Consider the following 23,722-nt stretch of genomic DNA (forward strand, 5'->3'; position numbering starts at 1 on the left):
TGGTGCACAACCCCACGCAAAAGAATAAAAGGCATATTACATGGCCAATAGTTTTGAAGCGAGTGCAAGAAAAAACAAAGAAATCAAATATTACTTCCTCTGCTTTTCTTAAAGGAGAGTAAAAAATGAAATCTTGTTAGTTGTTACATGTTAGCTAAAAAACTGTTGACCATCTAGTTTTTTTTTTTTTTCCAACAATTTATTATTTCACTTGGCTTATAAGTTATAATTGAAGTTCCTTGCAACAATACCCTAATTGATGAATTTTCCAATACCGTCAGCATGCATGGATTAATTTTTCTGAAAAGGTATTTTTCAAATTCATTTTTGAAAGATTTTTTTAATCAAATTGGTCATTTAAAGATTGTGAATTAATTATATTTGTCTTCCAATCACTCCATTAACAATTTTTTTCAAAGATTGATGTAAAACCTTAATTAATAACATATATAATACATGATATGTCTAATTAGATATTTTGATCAAATATGTTTATAAAAGTTTATTAATTTAATCATTTTCTCCAATTATAAAAATCTTATTCTTAATATAACCTAGTGACTAAATTGATAGATTTTTGTAAATATATTTAGTCAACATCTAATTGAACACGTTACGTGTCATGTATGCTATCAGTTAACATTTCACATTATCAATTGTTGACAAAAATTGTAAATGGAGTAATTAAAGGACATATATGATTAATTTATAATATTTAAAGGACTAATTTGATTGAAAAAATCTTTCAGTGACGAATTTGAAAAATGCCTTATCTTTCAAGAACTAATTTGATTATTAATCCTGCAAAAAAAATTGACTTCTTTTTGTAAAAGATAAGACTTAGAGGGAGGGTGGATATATAATAATACAAGATTTGTTGTCATATGCTTTTCTTTGGTTTCGCTTAAAGTCTTATATGGTGTGAAATCACACTTCACAACATCAACTGAGAAGAAAATTGAAAAAATCCATTCCAATATAAAAGCCTGAGTGGAAGAATTTCACAATGGCATTTGACATTAAATAACACTACAGATGGTATTTTCCAAACATTCATTCAGTGGATCAGTGGATGTGCTATATAGTCAAATGTTTTTGAGATTAGATCTATACATGAGATTGCAGTATTATCCAAAAGTTTCATTCCATGGCAAGTCTAGAAGTATATTTACTCTCTTATCACAGGGAATTCCAGATATAAATTCACAGAAAGATTACACAGAGTTTGAGTTTCTCATAATCAGCTGCAACAGCCACCCCCAGTACTAACAGTTCCATCTCTTGCACCGTTTTGATTTTGGAGACGTAAATACCCTGGTTTTATACCAAATGACTGCAATAACAATACATATTCATTGCTAATTTTAGTCAACGAACCACACATGGCATCAGAAAATTTTCCTTTTCACATTTGGGGAATAAAACAGGTTTAAATAAATTTTTGGTTCACGTAAATACATGTGTGTGTGTGTGTGCATGTGGACCAAAAATTTGACACTTACCTCATTGGACACATCAATGACACCACCTTGAATATTCTGGAGAATCTTTGCAGCAGTCTTTATGAAGGCCTGTAGAATATAAAACAATTAAAAAATCACATTATCCATGGGGCAATGTAGCATACAGGATATGTTATAAATTTAGGGTCTTGTCTTGCTATTAATTGGGATAAATCACCTCTTCCACATTTTGAGCTGTCCTAGCAGAAGCTTCCAAGAACAGAAGTCCATTTTCCTTTGCAAATTGCTCACCCTCCTCTTTGCTCACTGCCCTTCGGTGAGAAAGATCACACTTGTTGCCTATCAGCATGATTGTCATGATAGGGTTGGCATGCTGCCGAGCATCTTCCAGCCAACTTGCTAAATGATTAAAAGTCTCTCTCCTAATCAACAAATAAACCCTTCTTGTCAGTTGAAGGAAAGATTTAAGAAAAGGATCAACCTCATATTTAGGTAACACATCAGACCACTGCAATCCAGAAAAATACATGGAAGAGGTTGGGACACATTGCTTTGTATTGAAGAAAATTGCACTGCATACATGCATAAATGGAGAAAAACCGTACTGACCATGAAAACATGTTGTAAAGCAGTATTAGAGCCCCTCGCATGAGCAATTTAAAAACAAAAAATTACATAAGGTGGCTTAAAAATCAAAACTATACTAAAACTCAAATGATCGAGAGTAAGGCTGGGTTTGGTAAAGCTTTTTGAAAAGGTGCTTGTGCTTTTTAAAAGCACAAGTATCTTATTTTGCGTTTGGTAAATTAAAAAGCTCAAGTGCTTACCTAAGAGGGAGTTTTTCAAAGTTGGCTTCTGCTTATCAAAATTAAAAAAAAAACTAATATAATAAATATTCAAAATTACCATTATTAATTATTAACACCAGATTTTATTTATTTTCCCACACATATTTTCTGCCATTATATTGCCATTGAAATAGTCATATATTTCTAATTTCTCAACCTAACATTCACAAATTCTAATACAATCTTCATATATTTTTTATTTTTCAACCTAATCTTCACAATTTCAACACAAATACATCTCTATCATGTATTAGGTATGAACTCTATCTATTTATATTATTTTTTGTGCGTTGTTTTTGTATTTTTTAGTAGATGTTTGTTTTTCTCTATTTTTTAAAACGTGAAGGAGACCTGATTTATAGAAACTAATCATAAAATTTTTGTACACCAACTTTTATGAACATTAGTCAAAATTATAATAACAACATATATATACATATGTAAATATAGATGGGTAAAAGTGAGTCAATATATATAGATGGGTAATGGACGTATCAGTACTAACATTGGATTGCATACAAGTTTTATTATTGACTAATGATAACTCTATTTATATTAATATAGAGAGTAAATCAAATAAATATTTAAATTATTGGTCTCTAAAATTTGAAAAAAAAAAATTCTTTGTTATAAATATGTTTATTATAATTTTTAAAAACTGTTTTATCAAACACAATTGCAGTGCTTGTGCTTATTAAAAGCTATTTTTAACGTGATTTTACCAAACGCAAGTGCTGCCGCTTTTAAAAAGCTGTCTTTTAAAAGGCAGCTTTCATAAGCTACTTTCAAAAAGTAAAAGCTTTACCAAACCAAGTCTAAGACAATAATAATGCTTCAGGCAGCTGCCAGAAAAGGTATAAGAAGTAACTGGACAGCATTTCGCATTTGTCACATCCATTACGAACATCTCAATTCTCAGATCACTTGAGAATTATGAGTTAGCATTCACAAAAATGGAAAACAAGAAGAAACTTATGTTCATTTTGAAGGGTCATATCATGTAACATTTGGCATTAGTCATGCTGAGACAATTCATAAAGCATCACCCACCTAGTAATGTCATAAACTAGAAGTGCTCCCGCTGCTCCTCTGTAGTAAGATCTAGTAATGGATCTAAATGACTCTTGCCCAGCCTACGGTTAAACAATGTATTATGCATCAATGTTCATGTACTATTGTTGAATACCATAACATAAAAGAAGAGACTTGGAAACAAGTTATGACTAAGAATTCTATATAACCCAAACCTAGAAAAACAACTGTGCCACCTTATATTGTGTATTTGAATTCTATAAATGTGAATTAATGTCACGATCAAGCAGAGCAATTAATACATTCTTACTATATTGATTCAATCATACCTGGCAATGCCGGACTGTGGATCAAATGTTTGATGCTATACTAAACAGGTCAAATATTATTTATGTATCTAGTTTTCCTAGGCATATCTTGCTGAAATGCATTAATGATACTTCTAATCATATCCATTCACGCTAAAAAAATATATAAACAAAAATATACAAAGAGAAAAAAGTCAGTATCAAAAACTAACTACAACTTTAAGGTAACTTCGTTCTGAATCACTCTTTAGTTTATATTTTATTATTTTCATTTTCTTTTTCCATGTTTCCTATTTTATGTATTCTGTGACAAAACATAAAAACAATAAAATCATGTACTCATCTTCTATGTTTTTGCCATTTCCTTCACAAATTCAACAAAATCAGAAACATCGAAAACAAAGACAGTAACCAAACAAACCCTAATAGCTTGTCCGACATCTCTCTGCGTGTATATATATAAGCATAGATTGCGCTTTAATTTTCCTTTTAACCTAAACAAATTCAATACCTCAAAAGATATGAACAAATACAGACCCTTGTTCCTAATCATAAGTTCCAGAAACGATTAAAATCAATTCCAATGTCCTACTGCAAAATATGTAAGATCAGTTCTCAACTAGTAATTTCAAGCACGACAAGAACAAAAAAGGAATAAAGAAAAGCATAATTAACTTACAGAAATAACCACAAAAATAAGAGAGAGAACTAACAGTGTCCCATATCTGAAGCTTGATAGGTCGGGAATCGATGGTGACCATGCGAGCACCGAACTCAACGCCAATGGTGAGATCATGGACGGGTTGGAATCTCTTGTCGGTGAACTGCAGGAGCAGGCACGATTTCCCTACACCTGCGCCGCACCGGATAAAAACAATGAATAAGAGAAAATCAAACACGGAAATGGATAAAAGAGAAGGGAAAAAGGAAATTGAATTTGAGAGAGAGAGAGAGAGAGAATAGAACCTGTGTCGCCGATGATGATGTACTTGAAGAGGTAATCGTAAGACATGGCGCCGAAGAAGAAGAAGCAAAGAGAAAGTAACGGTGGTTGAGTGGGTGTTACTGTCAGTGACAAGTTAGAAGTGAGAGTGATGAAGAAGACGACGACCATGAAGGAGAAAAAGAGAAGGGGAATGTGCGATAAATGGGGTTTTAAAAGAATACAAACAACGGAAATGGCGTGACGTGTGAATGTGGGAAACATCTCTCACAATTTTCTTTACCATTTCCTCTCCAAATGGCCAATTTTGGATTAATATTAAATAAATTTTTATATTTTAAAAATATTAATTTATTTTTCATTATATATATATATATATTTATCTATTTCCTACTAGTAATTTAAATATTAATTCATATTTTATTTATATGGTAGATGTTTGGACCTCTTGAATAAGTGAATATAAATGATCATGGATGTTGCAAATTCGCAAGATGTAACTTCCAATTCTCTCTGTAAATTCGCACTATAGTCTTTGTACAAATACACTTCGAAAAATATTATTAATCATTATATATAGTTTCTTGGGTCACTATAATAGCTTTTTAGATAATATTATAGTGATCCAAGAAGCTATTCAAACTATGAAAACAAAGAAAGGGCCTATTAGTTATATGGTGGTAAAAATTAATTTTAAAAAAGTTTATGATCGCCTTAATTGAAACTTTATACACGATACTGTCATGGAAGCTAGGTTGCCTAAGAACCTGATCGATCTTATTATTTAGTGCTATTTTTCGGCTAAAATGAAAGTTCTTTGAAATGAGATTCCCTCACCTTCTTTTTTTCCTTTCAGAGGTGTTCGACAAGGTGATCCTATTTCACCGTACCTTTTTGTCCTCTGCATTAAATAATTGACCCAAATTATCTCTGTTGCAGTTAATAATAACCTGTGGGTTCCTATCATGCTTTGTTGTGGAGGTCCGAAGCTGTCGCACCTCTGTTTCCCTGATGATTTTGGACTCTTTGGTGAGGCTTCTTTAGAGCAGGTGGGTCTGATTAGAGGTATTTTAGATTTCTTTTGTCGTAGCTCTGGTTAAAAAGTGAGTTATGAAAAATTGTGTTTTCTTCTCCAATAATGTGTCTTTTACTAGGAAGCTAGAAATGAGCGACGCCCTTAGTATGCGTTTGACCTCTAATTTAGGAAAGTATCTTGGTGTCCCTTGCTTCATGGGCGAACCAAGAAGGATGATTTTCACTTTATTGAGGAGAGAATGCAGAGTAGATTGAGTATTTGGAAGACAAGAAATCTTTGTTTAGCTGCACGAGTAACATTAACTCAATCTGCGTTAACTACCATTCCATCATACATTATGCAAACCATGAAGCTTCCTTTGAGCATATGTGATAAAATTGACAAAATTTGTCGAAATTTTATTTGGAGCTATGACTCTAATATGAAGAAGCCTCATCTAATCAGTTGGGACAGAATATGCCAACCCAAGCAACAAGGAGGTTTGGGCCTCAATCCTGTTCTAATGTGTGGAAGGAAATCTGTCAAGTTTGGAAGCGGTTTGAAGGGAATCTTATTTGGAGATTAGGTGCTGGTAATACAACTCGATTCTGGATTGACCACTGACTGCCTTGCGTGTATCGGCTTGCTGATTTTGTTCAGAATGGTATATCAGAGGATAGGCTGGAAGAAAGAGTTTGTGACTATGTTTCGAGCTCAAATTGGGATCTTAATCATATTTTGGAGTTACTAGGTTCCCATTTTGCCGCGACAAAACCTCCTGAAGTGAGCTTTGCGGATGACCAAGTGGTTTGGTTGCGCTCAGCAAATGGCTTCTTTTTCATTAAGTTGGCCTACTCCATTTATCTGGAAATCCCTGAGGACTCGGCAGCTAGTTTGTTTTTGAAGGTTTGGAAGCTTAATGGTCCCCAAATAAAAAATCCAAGGTTTCTGTTGGCTGATTGCAAATGATGCCTTACTCACTAATGCTATGCGTTTTAAAAGAGGGATGGCTCAAGATGATATTTGCAGGATCTATAGAAACTTTTTTGAATCTGTGCTCCATGTCCTCCGTGATTGTAAAATTACGTACACGACGTAGAAGAGCATAGACAATTCATTAGGTCTTGATAATTTCTTCAACAAACCTCTTCAAGTTTGGCTTTTGGAGAACCTATCATCCCAATCCACCTACCAAGTTATTCCTTGGCCACTACTTTTCTCTTATATCATGAATACTCTTTGGTTTTGTCATAATACGTATATCTTTGAAGAGGATCGAACTATGCCAAAGGATACTATCCATTTGGCTGCTCTTCGGCTAGCTCGAGATTACGCTGTTGTCCTGAGTTTATCAGAATAAGAAAAAATGTTGGTTCTTTTATGAAAAAGCAAATTTATTGGTCTCCCCCAACCCCCCTTCTTTTATTAGACTAAATACAGATGGTTCAGTGTCAAAGGAGGGAAAGGCTGTATGTGGTGGCATTTTGTGGGATCATGAAGGACAATTCTTAGCTTGTTTTAGCGCCAATCTAGGTGTTTATACTGTTACTGTGGCTAAATTGTGGGGCATACTTCTTGGTACGAAATTAGCTATTCATTTAGGTATTACTAATCTCGTTATTGAGGTTGATTCTAGAGTTGCAGTTTCGTTGTATCTGAATGATACTATCAATCTCCATGAAACTCACATGCTCATCGATCGTGGCTATTAAAGACAGGTTCAGCAAGTTTTCAAGTTAGGAGCTTCACCATAAATTTCGAAAAGCAAATTGGTGTGCCAATAGTTTAGCATCTAATGGTCACTCTCTAAAGTTTGGTTGTAATTTCTTTTATAATTTATCTTTCTGTATTTCGTCTTATTTTCTTTCTAATGTCATAGACGTCTCCTTTTTTAGAATAATTTTTACGTAGTGTCTTTGGACTTTTTGCCGCGTTGTTTATCAAAAAATATATAAATTATATTATTTTAATTTAAATGTTATCAAACACTTACTATTTTACGGTGTGGATATTTTGAATTCAATTTCCACACTTAATTCCTAAGGATTTGACGCAGAAATCTCAAATTTTTTGGATAACTAAAGTCCAATAACTTATATTTAACTTATATTAATATCATTGTGTATAATTATTAAATTTTTATTTTATTTTTATTCATTATTTTTTCTAAATAGAATTTATTATACTTATATTTATTTTTAAATTATTTATGAATTATCTAAAAATTTTGGCAATTTTAACCTATTTTAAAATTTAAAATTAATTTTATAATTAATATAAATAGGTAACAATATTTTCTCGATATGTAACAACAATATATAATAATAAAAATCCTTCAACTTTTCTTTTCTTATTTTTCATACTTTTATTAATAATTTACATAACTATGAGTGTATATTATATAGAGAAAAAATTTAGTCACCAAAAAAAATATGGAGAAAAAATTTAAAATGAAAAATTGGTAAAATAAATAAATAACAACGATCCTAAAAGATGGGAAAACATCCACATGAGGCCTTAGCTAAGACGCTCATCAGTGCTCCCCGACGCCTAAGTGGCCGGACCAATTCCCAGCAACTCTCTCCTCCGTCGCTGCAGCCTTCCTCCGACGGAAACTTCGGCAATGGCGCGGGCTCATTCCGTTCTTGCCTTATCTTAATGTCACTCAGATCCATTTGCAACGGAAACTTCACTGTTCCAAACATCCCATTGTAACGCTTATTGGAGCTGCAGCTCTTCCGGCACCGCCTTTCCATGCAGGACGGTGATCTAAGCAGGGCGGTAAAGCCGTTGGTCCGACCGGAGTTTTGCTTGGCCAAAATCTCTGGTTTAGTCAGCTCCGAATCCGGTCCGGTTTGACGAGTTATGACTTTGCCACAAAAAACGATGTCGTTGGGAACGGTTGGGGAAACAGCTCTGGGGAACTCGAAGTTGGAGTGAGATGCAGGTCTAGTTTCAAGTAAATTCTGGTAAAGTTCCATAATTTGTTAGTGGCTAATGGATTCACAGTGAAAATTCAAAATTGTTTGAAGCTAGTTGTGGATGTTAGTTAATTGGGAGTGGAAAGCATTTATAATTGGTGGTGTGGTTCAACGTTTATGACACGTCGTTTTTTTTTTCTCTTTTTTTAAAATTATTTTGTGATATAATAAAAAATTTACACGCAGAGTAAGAATTACTCTTCCCTTTGTAAGAGCTAAGACATTTTTTCTAGAATAGGGATTGTAGAGGAAAGTTGACTGGGTAACGTTTTGTTTCCGCGGTATTTCCTTCAACAGCACGGCTAGGGTTAGCTCAGTTATAAATAAATAAACTAAGGAAAAGTATGAGAAGACAATAATTTTATTGTACAATGTATACAATAAGGTTTAATTGAAATTAAAATTAAATTATGGGTTATTAATTAATTTTGAATTCTTTTTAATTTAAAATTTGAAACAAATTAGGGTTTTCATATTAGTGAATTGAAGATCTGCAACTAGCCTCTCAGCTTATCTTTCTCTCGCTGGACCCTCTCACCTACTGGACGCCAGCAATTACCGTGCATCCACAGCCGACGCCGCCCCCCTCTACGGCAATCTTCGAGCACCCGCCGTCCCCTAAAAATCTTTTTCCCACATGAAATTGATTGGCACAACGTGTAGCCCACCGCGACTTCTTTCTCTGCCGCGACTCCCACACCCGTGAGGCGAGACATCTGCGGCTTCTTCCATGCACAAAGCCACCCCCTACACCACCGCGATTCTCCCACTCACGATGAAGAAATCCAACCCCAAAACGGCACTCGAAAGTCGTGCCACTGCGCTGCAAGCCACAACGCATCTGATCCCCTGCGTCGCCTTCCCGACGATGAAGAAGATTGCCCTCTGTTCCGATGCGCCACGCGTTCCCAACGAAGAAGGCTGCCCTCTGCTCCCCTGCGTCGCGTCTGTTGAAAGGGGAACATAATTTGAGCATGTGAGCATTTAACTAATTAACCTGAGTCTCTTTCCCTTTTTGGCTTAGATTTGGTTGCAATTGGAGCTTTCTTATTTGTATTTTTATTGTATTTTGGGGTTGAATAATAAATGAATAATTGCTTTTTTTCCCTCTCTGTATTTATATTGAGGCATGCCAGGGCTTTAGATAAGCAGTTCTTCATGCTTCAAATGGAACTAGCAGCTGCTAGGAGTTCTCATGGCAGGATCTCAGACTCGAATAGCACGGCCACTACCATGGGGATATCCGGGGAAGGTGTTCCTAGGAAGAAGGCCTTTGTAGTGATTGGAATAAACACAACTTTCAACAGCAGGAAGAGGCGTGATTCGGTTCGAGAGACTTGGATGCCTCAGGGTATATTATATTTCCCTTAGAAACTGTTTCTGCTAAGAGTCAATGTTGGTATCTACCTTTAAAAAATGGGATAAAATATTAGAGGAAAAGTTTTATGCTGATAGATGTTTATATGGATCCTAACATTGAGAGGACATTGAATTAGAATGGCATGGCCAACTTTAATATATATCTAATACCTATTTGAACAGGAAAACAACTTCTTCAGTTAGAGCGCGAGAAGGAAATTGTTATTAGATTCATTATTGGTCACAGGTAATTGGTAGGAACAATTCTAGTTTAGTGTGACTGGAAATTATCTTGACAATATAAGTTGTTAAAGTTATCCTTTCCTTTGAGGTTTAAATGTATGTTATTGTATTTTTGTGTAATTTTTTAATCCTAAATACTTACTAGGATAATAGTATACTCAAACTTATCTTCACTATTTATTTTTGCCAATTCTATTTCTTCTATATGCCTATGTTGTGCAAATAAATTATGTGTTTAGTTGTTTGAAGTTATCCTTTCCTTTGAAGTTTTAATGGATGGTTAATTTCATTATTAATTATTTAGTTGTTTGGATTGGATTCAAGTAAATACAAATAAATTATGTTGGATGTGATGAAACTGAGGCATGAGGTTCAAATTTTAACTTATTGTTGATTTAACAATAAGTAGATTTTACAATCTAGTAATATTCATATGTGACATTGAGCGATGTTTGTTGTGAATTGATACATAGTTACCGAATCACAATGGCCTCCATAAAGAAGAAATACCAAGAGTTGGATTGCGGTTTGATCTTTGCAACTGGAACATGATTTTTATGCGAACTATATAATGAAAGTCAGTTTTGTAAGTAAGATTAGGATTCATAAACTAAGTGATGTTTAGTTTTTTGTATTGGATTCAAGTAGACCAAATTAAGTTATGCTGTATGTTCATTTTACTAGGTCTGTAGATGGTCAATTTCATTATTAAGTGTTTAGTTGTTCGGATTGGATTCAAGTAAATACATTTAAATTATGTTAGATGTTCATTTTACTAGATATACGGATGGTTATTTTCATTGTTCAGTGGATGTTTGGTTGTTAGTATTAGATTCAAATAAATACAATTAAATCATGTTGGATGTTCATTATACTAAGTGTACAGATGGTTATTTTCACTGTTACGTGGATGTTTGGTTGTTAGTATTAGATTCAAGTAGATACAATTAAATTATGCTAGATGTTTACTTTAATAGGTATGCGAATTGTTATTTTCATTTTCAAGTAGATGTTTGGTTGTTTGTATTAATTAGTTATTATGTATCTTATGTGAATACATAAAAAAGCAAAATTTTCTTATAACTTTAAGGAATTTAATTTTCATGCACTGATTGTGTAAAATATTTTACCTAATTGACTAATCACACCTATCTTTTTAGATGATTATTCACGTAATCAAAGTAAAATAGTACTAACAAAAATTGCATAAAACTAATTTACACTGACAATATATTAAAATTAAATTAAGTTTTTAGTCGTTAGAAATAGTTACTAGAAAATTTTATCATTCTCAATATATATAAATTTTATTGATAGTGGTATAAATTAAATTGTGACCAAGATTAGATAAGAGTGAATTCTCCCTTGATTTTAATGTTTTTCTAAATTAACCTACATCTATATATGTGGTTTATGCACTTGCATCATTCAGATGATTGCAATCCTTTTTAAAGTATGATATATTTGTGTCATCAATGCATGAAAAGTAACAATAATGAAAAAAAGAAAGGTTAAGTAATTAATTTTTACCCTTTAGAACCCAAAGAAATAATAGAATAATAAAATGCATGAAACAAAAAGAGTGAGTCAGTTTTGTCACAAAATAGTTACCTTGCTATTGTTGGCTAACTGCAGTACATGATCATTGATCACTAGTAAAATGGCCAATTCCAAATCATAATTTTTAATTACGATACGACGGATGTTCAATTCACTAGGTATGCGGATAGTTATTTTTATTCTTAACTGGATGTTTATTCGATTGACAAGCAAAATAAAAAAAAGGAATATCTATACATTTGTGACTAAAAAACATCATACTGTCTTATAACTAAACTCTAACTATTCAACAAATAAACAATATCAAAGAGGATTGTACTATTTTCACTTTTATTCGACTTATTTTTTTCTTCTTTTGTCCGTCTTTTTCTTGGATAATTCTTTAATCTATTGTGTAATGGTCCTCTTCATGGGTAAGCCACATATAAAATCACGCAATATGTCCTCTGCAATCCAATGCAAACATGTTTTCAGTTTATACACAAGTAAAAAAATTTAATAACGTAGCAAATAAACCTTGTAATCATTCCAACCTTGTACTCTTAAATTTATAAAGCAGACAAATTTTCATATCAAGAAATATAGAATTATGAGTTTTATTTTCCTTTTCTAAAGCAACATCCAATACCTGAAGGTTATGAACAATATTATAATAAAACCATAAGCTAGGATCCTTTTTCATATGATTATGCCTATCATGAATATAATGGAGAAAATAATCAGCTTTTGAACTTTCAAATTGAAATTACACAAGTTAGTCATAATAAGTCTCACATTAATAATGATGTTCAAATAAATGATGACACTGCACAAAACAATATACGTGATGATACTGCACATAATGATATAAATAGCACACATACACAAACAGTGACAACTCCTGCACCCTTAACTCAAACACACAAAAACCAATCCATGCACTCACATGCCCTATACCAAGAAGGTCTAATAGAATTAGACAACCTTCATCCAATCTTAAAGACTATAAGTGCTAGAATCTCACCACCAACAACAATAGCTCAACCATGAATCACTTCCGTAGGTATTATTTATCTAACACTAAATCAATTGCAACCATCTACACCCATAATTTATTCTACACGTTCCAATATACTGAAATTGCAACAATGGAGTTCTTCACTAGGAACAACCAAGTATCTAAGCAAGATTCATTGTATCTAAAATTAGAAGGAACAGAAACAGTAAACCATCTATAATTAGGATGAAAAACTAATTCATCAATACATATATCAGCAGATACACAATACAACTGACCATCCACCCACTTAACTAACAATCAAAATAACTATGAGTCATGTCAAATATCACTAACAATCGAATACCAGGAGCACATCTTTCAACTACAAGCATACCAAACATCAAGGAAAATTAGTTTCACACAATTCATCAAGTAGAGAGCTCCATATATTGTTTTCTTCCTTCACTAGAGGGCATACCAATAAATGATTCACAAAAAAGCTATTCACTTCAGGCAAGTCTAACATGAGCATATAGAATTGAAATTTTTATTTAACAATCAATAATCATACAAAAACCAAAAGATAAAATAAGCGTGTTCATTATAAACTATTGAATGACATAATAAACAAGACCGTTTAGAAATTATAAGATGCACCAAAGACACAATTATGGTTTCAGTCCTCTTTCTAGCACAAGATTCGGCGACGGCACTTAGCTGTTCATCAGTAGGTTGGAACAAAGATGATAGATACATGTTTCAGGCGGAATCTTAGAAGCCATCCAACAACGCAACAAATACAAACATATAGAAAGCGGACACCGGGATATCAAGTTGTATAAACCAACATGCATGTTGTGAGAATTATTATATAAGGAAAACTAAACAAAGGGGATTCACCTAATAGTAGGTTAACACGCTTGATTTGTTGAGAGCCTGAACTTGAGATAGAATGGTTGTTTTACGGCTTCCTGCGGCACAAAAAAAATTAATACTGTGTATTTATCCGGCTCATGTAGCTGGAAGCAGGATTTAAGTATATTAATGCATATAAAGTCAAGCTTGTTTTGCACAAAACAGCATGATACAAAGATGCCTCGCAAAGCCACCAACACATTCCTTTGTCCATGTAGCAAACATTACCTTGTTAGAGCATACTAACTTTAATTTCTTCGCTCAGGTCTAAAAATCAGGGGGTCCAAGCTTGAGAACAAAATTCTTTTAGTGTTATTACATATCAATATCATAAAGAGAGGTTAATTATTTGGTTACAGTGACAAGAGAAACATATTTGGTAGCGAAAATTGACCAATCTTTATCATACTAAAGTAACCATCCGTGATAATGTCAACGAAGATTCAACAATGATCAACCAAGAAAACGTCAAATTAGATGCACATGGTCCACACAGATACACACCAAAAAAAGGAAAAAAATTAATTTAAAATGATATGAAACCAAAAGGAACAAACTTTTTCATACTTTTCCCGCGCTAAAGTTAAATCAACATGAATTGCAACAACGTAAATGAACTGCCTATCCCACAATCTCCAGGATGCTACCATGGCACCCAAAGCTTTCTCACCATGGTTAAACGCTTATATAATCAACAAAATCTATCTCTAACGCAACATGCAACAGCAATAAGCATTCAAAAAATGAACAACTACAGATACTAACAGATACTTCGAGAACGCGGTTGTCCACGCGAGTAAAACTGCTAGAATGCTCCTTTCGGTCGTGAGCGCTCCTCTGCCTTCAGCTCTGACCAAAGGCACAGCGCGGACGGTTTCCGGGTCGGTGACGGCGGGGTGTTCAGCCGCCGCTCTCCCTTCGGCGCTGATCAGAGGCGGGGCACGGACTTCCTCGGGCGATGAAGGCGGGCTGTTCTCCACGTCCTCGGGTGGTCACGGCGTGGTTCTCTCGACGGCCTCGGGCGGTGACGGTGGGGTCTTCTCGACGGCCACGGTTGGTTGGCGTTTGCGGCGCTGCGGAGTCTTCCTTGCAAAACGGCGCTGAGGGGTCTTCTTGGTTCTGTTCAACAAATGCAAGGTTAATTGATTGGGAGTGAAACGGCCTCAATCTCCTTTATTAGGATTTTGGGAAAAAATGTAATTAATTATAATTTTGTGGTATGGTTAATTAAACATCTATAAAAAATTAGGGTTATTAATGGGTTAATTTATCCTATTAAACTAAATTGGACCTTATAAAACAGTCCATTATAACCATTGTAGACATATTTCATTGTCTCCCTAGCGTTACCCATAAACTAATTCTAGAAAGTAAGAAACAAAAGGGGATCCAGAAGAATTGTACTGTATTTCAAAATGGTTCTAGAATCCGTCCTTTATTTATTTAAACCAGCATTATTTCTTACTATCGTTTATTGACTCCAACAAATATTGTCTTTAAGACTCCTTAGTCCTTATAATGGAATATATTTATCATTCTTTAATTAATTTATACTTATATGCTTTTTTTTTTAAGATAAGTTCAGGTGAATTTGACATTCGTAAACTCGCCAAAATTAGGATATATGTCTTCATGTTAATTACGTGTATGAAGATAATTACAATTGTGTTTCAACTTCCAAACCTCTATTGTCAATCCTCTTTTGCTTTCTCATACTTTTACTAAATATTGGTAAATGTTATTTAGTTTGTACAATCGCATAAATGAACATAATATTGTTTATAAATATTAAAAAAATTAGCGTATATTTTTATAAATAACTTGAAAAATTTTATACATAGTACTACCTAATCTCAGGCAACATAAGTGAAACACAGCAACTTGCTGTATATAAAAGAATCTAAATTAGTTTTTAAAATAAAAAATGGGAAAAGATTAAGAGTAACCATTTTTTTAGCCAATAAACAAAAACAACTATCTTTTTCTTTAAACTTCTGTTTATTTCTTAAAAAAAAGTAAAATAAAATTACATGAAAGGTGATACCATCAAAAGCATGGCCAATACTACTATTGCAATTCAAACCGATAAAAAATTCCGACCATAAGCGATTTAAGAATCTATGTTAGCGGTACATTATATGGCCAATACCAACCAGGCACAAAACCAACCACCATATGGCTTAGTACAATGACATCTAGATTTGTAAACTCAAATAGACAATGAACAATGCCTCGTTAATTTGGAGTCCAGCTACTAAGACTGACTCCAATATCAACATTTATGGTCATCGAACAAATTGTTGAACAATTCAAATGATCAGCATACTGCCTCTAGGCTTGATCTACTGTCCCATGTTAGGGGGAGGTGGAGGCATCCGGACACCCTGATTCTGCATTTGTTGGGATGGGAAACCTTGAGGTGGAGGTGGCATTGACGGCGGTCTAGAACCCATGTTGAAACCTCCTGATGTGCCACTGCCAACTGGGGGAGGGGGCGGGATAGATGGCATTCCACCAGGAGGTGCAGGTCTGGGACCATTTGCCATAGGAGGAGGGGGTGGCAATGATCCTGGCATTGGTGGTGGAGGGGCTCTAGGAGGATTTCCAATAGGTGCACCAGGAGGTAGCCCTTGTGGAGGAGGAGGAGGTGGTGGTGGAGCTTGAGGTGGCGGGGGCATGGGCCTTGGTGGAACACCAGGTGCTGCTGTACCATTGGCTGTAGATGGGGGCTGTGGTTTGTTTGCCTCTGGTGGCTTGGATTTAAAATACAATTGTAGCTGCATAAAAATATCAATTTCATCATCAATGACAGGTGACAAATCGAATATCATTGAGCACGCCATATGAACAAAAAGAACAAGCAATAGCCGGAAAGAAATTAAACAACCAGGTGGCTGACAGAGGTGCGACAAGTGAGGGAGAGGGAGATGGCGGCGCGACGACTTCAGAGAGGGAGACGGCAACGTGACGGGTGCTGAACCATGGAGGGAGGAGCGACGATTGAGGGTTTGCGATACAGAGTGAGTGTCGACGGAGGGTTTGCGATAGGGAGTGAGCGCCGAGGGAGGCCTTACCAGAGTGAGTCACCGCCGAAGGAGGGATAGAGGTTTACAGGAGAGACGGAAGGAGCGCCGACGCAGGTAGCACCGGCAGAGGTGGCACCTACGGAGGGGTTGCGAGAGAGGGTTGGAATGAGGTTGACCAACGAGTGTTATTGGGGGAGAGAGTAAGAGCACCGATTATGAGCTCTATGTTTATGTTAGGTGAAGATCGCCGCCGCCGTTAGGGTGATGAGCTCAGCTTTTCACTTTTCAAGGCATTGTTAGGAAGAAGTGTGTGTGTTTCGAAGAAAGGAAGGAGTGTTGTTAGGGCATTGTTGTGTAAAAATGTGTGTTTCGAAGAAAGATGGATGGAAACTTTTTTTTTTTGGTTTATGGTCACGTTTTTTAAGCGTGCCCAAAGAGTTAGAGGAAATGGCCATGCTTTAAAAATGTGACGACAATGAAACCATTTCGTCACATTTTTCAAACATCCCGGTTTTCTTTTATGGCCACGCTTTTTAAGCGTGACAAAAAAAAGCGTGGCCAAATTTCAAATCAGTGCCACCCCAAAAAAGTGTGTCAATTTTTTTATGGCCACCCTTTTCAAGCGTGGCAAAAAAAACGTGATCAAATCACAAATCAGTTACCACCCTCACAAAAACGTGGCCATTGACTACTTTTGGACATGTTTTAAAAGCGTGGCAAAAAAAAGTGTGCCGACAGACTTTTTCCTTGTAGTGATTTGATAAACTAATCTCAATATAATTGAGATATTCCCATGTTAAATATGATGTTACATAGCACTTACACTTGAACCTTTGCAGAAATTGCACTCGTAGTTTTATAAAATCAAACTCGTCTAAAACATAAATTATCTATCTATCTATATATAACAAGTAACTAGTGCATGTTTAGGTGATTGATAAGTTTCATGGCCAATTAAATGACACATGTCTATCAACTAAAAAAAAAAGTAAAATGTCAACATTGAAAAGTGAATGGGTAAAATAGGTATTGTAGCTGTCAAAATAATAGCTCCAAAAAGAGTGTGTTTGACAAAAAAAAAAGTTATTCCGTGAGACAGAGTAATAGAAACTTCAAATCACATAAGATTGCAAAGGAGATTTTGGCTATGAGTGGGTTCTTTCTCTTTTTTGGGTTAGAATTCAAATTTCAAACACAAAATTTGAATAAGCATTCCAAATCAAAACTAAGTGAATAAATTTAAACTTAAGGTTTTATATTTCAATTCTTCCATCCTTGATTTTTTGTCTCTCTCTTCCCTTCTTTCTTTCTACTTGGGCGCGCGCTCTCTCTCTCTCACAAAAGAAAAAAAAGGAGCTCACCGGTGATGAAAATAGTAACTGGGATAGAAGATAGAGAATGGGCGTGCTTAGTGCTGCGGGTTAGGAGAGCGTCTGTCGAAGAAAAAAGAATACGACGACAGAAGCTCCGAATCTATTTCCGGCGTGTTAGAAATAAGAGATTAAACGGGAGAAAAGATTGTGTATTATTGAATGTATTCAAATTGTCTAAAATAATAAGGGTATTTATAGGTGCTAAGAGAATCGAAATAATAAAGACGTAGTATCCTATAATAAATATTCAGATATGTTAAATAATGCTAATTGATCCTAATTATATTCTAACATCTCCCCTCAAACTCAAGTGACAATTTGAGTTTGAAACTTATTTAAAACAACAAAATAAAGAGAAAAAAATGCATAAACTGATAGAACGGGTGCAGAAGAAATTGCCGGAAGGAAGCGCAGATGGAACTGCCGCTTGTCTGAAGGAAGTGCAGATGAAACTGCCAGAAGGAAGCGTACACAAAACTATCGAAAGAAAGCACAGACGTAACTGCCGGAAAGATGCAGACAAAACTGCCACAATAAAACGCAGATGGAACTACCACAAGAGAACGCAGACGGAACTGCCACGAGGAAAGCAGACGGAACTACCGAAAGAGAGCAAAAATTATATGATTTCTTCATGAGAATAGAAAAACAGCGGATGACATTGGTGTTTGATCATTCGAATCGGAAAGACACAAGACGGAGAGAATAGACTAGTCGATAAGGTGAAAAAGCATCGAAGTGACAAAAAGGAAGGGGAAAAACGGCACGGGAGAAAAGCATGAAAAATACGGTAATTTCAACTAAAGAAAAACAACCTATTCTCTTCAATACCATGTTAGAAACAAGAGATTAAACTGGAGACAAGATTGTGTATTATTGAGTATATTCAAGTTGTCTAGAATGATACAATATATAAAAGGGTATTTCTAGGTGCTAAGCGAATAAATATTATATATGCTAAATAATGCTAATTGATCCTAATTATATTCTAACAAGGCTAATAGCAAAGATGAAAAACAATAAATTGGAGGTGGCGGCGGCTGTTGATGCAGCTACAAGGAGAAAGAATAGTGGCACGGTGAGTGATGTTACTACCGTCAAAGAAGAAGGAGCAATTGGCAACAAGTTGACGACTTCAGTCAAAAGAATGGAGAGCTCCGAGATCCTGTCGTTGGTGGTGTAGCAGAGTAGTAAATTTTCTTCTTTAAAAGTAGAAATTTTTTTTTCTTTTTTCTTTTTTTCTTTTTAAAAAAATTACAGAAAATGCCATTAGGGTTCGGGATGCAAGGAGAGAAAACGCCGGAGCTCCGGTGCAATGTTTTGGTAAGCGTTCCAGCAATGTATTTTTGTGGTGTGGTATTATTAGTATTTTAGTTTACTCTATCCCCTGTTGCTGTTAGCAAAATTTTCTAACCAATAAATATGATGGAACATATTCTTCTTCCTTTTTTTAACATTTTTATTAGAATTTTTATATAAGTAATTTGAAAAGTTGATTCCTTTTTTAAGGAACAACTTCTCTGGCAAAGCTCAAAGTGTGAAACTTGCTAGCAAGGTGCTCTGGTTGAAGCTGCGCCTGCCAAAACGGTATAAGTGATGCATCTGTCTTAATTACTATTTTTTTTTACCTTTCTTTTATTTATATTATATCATTTTTGTCTCTTCTTTAGTTTGTTCAGTTTAATTTTTGGATGGCAAACATTAATATTTAACTAAGTTTATATGTATTTAACTAATTTTGTTCTTCCTTTTCCTTCCATAACTTTTGTATATTTGGTTTTGAGTTTCCTTTAAAAATGAGTTTCCTTCCATATATAAATATTGAAAACTCAATGGCACACAGATAATGCAAATGGTTAAAGTCTTGTATTACATGCAGCATTTTGTGAATATGCAACAATAATACTAGTAATAGTTCATAATTTATCTGCTTTAATTTACCTTTTCTTCTGCCATACATGCATAATGAATGTACCTTTCCAATTTTTAGTTTGCATTGCAGTTTCTATGAACTCAGTATATACCGCTGCTACAGTTCTATGTTATGGTTTGTCGGCAGCTTTTTAATCATTGAACCATGTTCTTGATTATTTTCTATAACTATAACAATTTAAAAATTATTATATAGATTTCCTTTCCCGTATTTTGAAAAGCAAACATTTTTTAGTTAACTAATTGAAATTTGAAAAATATGTCACTATGTGTAAAACAAACATTTTTAGTTAACTAATTGATTGTTAGCATTATATTAGAGAAGAGATCATGAACTTGAATTTTATAGAGATTCCATTAGCATGTGTACTAGAGTTCAATTGCATCTTTCTTGTGTGCCCTTGATATGATGAACTTGGATGTAGCAGCTCGATTGTGGTTTAGAAGTACAGAGAAGAAGGCAGAGATAATAAGAGATGTATTCATACTAATTTTGTGCTATTACTAAAAGTTTTTAATTGCTCTCTCTTGCCTTTTGTGTTGTTCCTCCCCCCTTTGATTTGAACTTTTATGTTTATTCAATTTTCATGATTTTATTTTCAGCTTAGATAATACTGCTTAGTCTGTTCACCATTCAATTTGCACCATTATATTGATCTTTAGAGATAATATAGTTGTTGTGCTACTAATAATCTCATTTTTAATTATTATATAATTTGTGCTATGTTATTGTTTCAGAAATTGCATAAGAGGTTAGTTACAAAAAGCAACAAGCTCCGAGTGAAGGCCAATCAAGTGGCACCCTCAGTTGAATTGGTTAGGTAAACATCTTTTGGATAAAATATTGAACATGATGTATTTTGTTTTTATTATCAAATGTCAGAGATGTGTTATTCTCTATTCTCTATGACTTGGTGTTTCGGTCTGATAATCAATTAGTACACAATTATTAGCATAATTTCATAATGATATATATGCAATGGAGGGGAGAAGAGAATAGATATAGATTACACACTAAGAATCACAGTTTTTGAGTATATATAGATGGATGATCATATCAGTTAAAAAATAGATTCATGGACCAAATTCTTTTAATGTATACAAATGATTTTTAGGAAGATTGTATAGTAGTAAATAAATTATTCGGGTCATTATATGCTTTTAGGATCTTTGAAACTTTATACTAAAGATATTTAAGTACAGATTATCTATTAATTATTAAAATGATTTCTTTTGAAAGCCATGGCTCGACCATGTGATCTTATTTTATAATATTTGATGCTGCTATAGTTTGGGTAATGGAAGTATGGTATGGAAATTAAATTATATCCATGTCTCGATCTTAATGCTTTGTTAGAGCTTGATCCTGTGACTGTTGGCTCATAATAGAGACCTGTTTAAGATTAGGAAAGAAATATTTGGATACTCACATCTAGATGTGTTTTTGATTTATATGTGATTTGAAGTTAGCTTAATTACTTTTGATACAAGGCATATTGGTGTAAAGCTTAATCCAGAAGAGAAAAAGTAAATGAATGATATTTTCATATGTAAAATATTCAATTCATCATCATGAATAAGTTTCTGCTTCAAATCTTATATTCGAATTAATTAATGGTTTATTTGATAACCTAATCTCAATATAATTGACATTTACCCGTGTTAAATATGGTGTTACATAGCACTTGCATCTGAATTTTTGCAGAAATTGCACTGGCAGTTCTGTAAAATCAAACTCGTCTAAAACATAAATTATTATATAGCATTTTATGATAAATACATATTCTAACTAAAGCCAAACACGATTGGTATTCATGTCTGTATGGTTCAGTTCGATTCATAAGGAAGCTACTTAAAAAAATGGAAAAAACAAGGCACCACATAATGATAATAAAGTTATGGATTGAAGAGACCGTGCAGGATATTCTTCACCAAATGAACAGGCTTAAGAGATTATAGGCTTGGCTTAAATAACCGCATTTCAGATGAGCAAGTTGGAAGACCAAAGTGCGAGGGTGAAACTAAGCTTTCATGATAGATGTGATATGTCCTTCCGCCTACACCCCGAGACAAAGGACGGAGTTGGGTCATGCCATCACCGGAGCTGTCAATATTAGGAAAATCTATGCTGCCATCGTTTAAGTTACATAAAACAAACTTGCAACTAGGAGAAAGCACCAGTAGAACATCATTTTTCAACATGTACACAGGCACTAATGAAAAATTTCTAGGAGGATCAACGAGTAGTGGGTGGTGGGGGATTATGGCCATATCCAAGATTGAGGAACTCCATACTCCTTCATCATCCAGAGAGTCCAATGAGTTTTCTTAGTCTCATAACAAACAGCAAGACAACCCCTCAAGGTAGCCAGTTGGGGAAACACACGGAGAGAATCATCTGAATCCCTACTGGGAAGGGAAATCTGACTATAAGTCTCTTTCACCAAGTCAAGGGAAAGAACTGCTACAAAACTAGTACGACTGCTGCAAAGAAGCCAATTAAGGGTGCCAGTGCCACTAACAAAAAGCCCTACCGGAGCCAACAGAATAGTCTTGTTATTGGGGTCATGTAGTCTATATGGGAAATCCTGAATTGTTCTCCAGGTAGATTTTGGGCCGAATGTGAAAATTCTGGTGAAAGATTCACCTGATTTCTTTTCCACAATGACGAAAAGCTTATACTTGTCGTTCACATGATCATAACCGAATCCATAGACGCTGAATATACCGCCAATTTCAAGCGGCTGAGATGTGAATCCGGTGCAGGGGTTCCACAGCATGGCACGAGGGCTCAATAATCCATCCTCACGCTGCTTATCGTGCAAGCACAGCAATCCATTACAAGAGCCAATCATGCGAAGGTGGCGTCGTCCCTCATAGCCAACTACTTTGGTGGGTTCGTGGGGACGGTTCTCGAACACAGATCGGACGGAGAAAACTCCGATTGTGGGGTATGAGTGCCAGAAGCTATAATAGGCAATACGCGGGTGGGTCAAGGCTGGATCCACCGCCATTGAACGTCGAAGGTGGTCCTTGGCAAATTGGGAACTGGAAATTAGGGTTCTCCATGAACTGCAGACGCTGTTCCTTAATCGAACGAGAGACCTTGCCGGAATCCTCAGCAGGATTTCCGCTATGAGCTCGTCCAGAAGGATAGGCGGTGGTTTTGTGGTGGTACAGCGGAGCAGTTCCGGCCACCCCTCGGTGGTTGTGACAACCTTGCCCTTCCTCGCAACAGTATCATCATCATCATCATCAGGAATGGGACCCCTCTTCATTCTGTACAACAGCAGGAATAAGAAATCAAAAACAATATAATTCTAACAAATCTACTCTCAAGATAAAACATACATTGAGATGAGATAGCGGAGGAGGAAGACGGCGGTCAGCAGGGGCACGGGGCTGCCGCAACTTCTTCGATGAAATTTTGGAACTCCGGAATCCGGATCTATCCAATGGGCTTGTTTGGGCGAACTTGTAAGAAAATATCTTTTTTCGAGTTATTTTTTTTAAAAGATCTTATAAAGAAGTAAAAGTAATTTTATATTTGGATATTTCATGTAAAAATATCTTTTTATTTATCAATTATGTTTGGGTATAACAATATAAAAGTATTTATTTATTTATTTATTATATGAAAAACAAAATTTTTTTAAGAAAAAAATCTTTAAAAAAAATATAAATTACATTTTTTTTAAAAAAATCTTTTTTTGATTTTATTAGTGCTTTTACTTTTACTACTAGA

General features: G+C 34.8%; 2 protein-coding genes across 2 annotated transcripts; both read right to left on the minus strand.

Moving 5' to 3' along the window:
• Positions 1-991: 991 nt before the first annotated feature.
• On the minus strand, positions 992-4,884 carry LOC112716729 (ras-related protein RABB1b). Its single transcript, XM_025768712.2, has 6 exons — positions 4,618-4,884; positions 4,365-4,504; positions 3,362-3,444; positions 1,681-1,885; positions 1,503-1,571; positions 992-1,333 (listed from the first exon to the last, which is right to left on the minus strand). The coding sequence occupies exons 1-6, from the start codon at positions 4,856-4,858 to the stop codon at positions 1,241-1,243; spliced, it is 831 nt and encodes a 276-aa protein (XP_025624497.2). The 5' UTR covers positions 4,859-4,884; the 3' UTR covers positions 992-1,240.
• A 16,832-nt stretch (positions 4,885-21,716) lies between these two features.
• LOC112716730 (F-box/kelch-repeat protein At3g23880-like) lies at positions 21,717-23,464 on the minus strand. The gene is made up of 2 exons (XM_025768713.3): positions 23,329-23,464; positions 21,717-23,256 (listed from the first exon to the last, which is right to left on the minus strand). The coding sequence occupies exon 2, from the start codon at positions 23,253-23,255 to the stop codon at positions 22,239-22,241; it is 1,017 nt and encodes a 338-aa protein (XP_025624498.1). The 5' UTR covers position 23,256; positions 23,329-23,464; the 3' UTR covers positions 21,717-22,238.
• Between the last annotated feature and the right edge of the window lie 258 nt (positions 23,465-23,722).

This window comes from Arachis hypogaea, chromosome 10 (genome assembly GCF_003086295.3).
Source record: "Arachis hypogaea cultivar Tifrunner chromosome 10, arahy.Tifrunner.gnm2.J5K5, whole genome shotgun sequence".
Taxonomy (NCBI): Eukaryota; Viridiplantae; Streptophyta; class Magnoliopsida; order Fabales; family Fabaceae; genus Arachis; species Arachis hypogaea.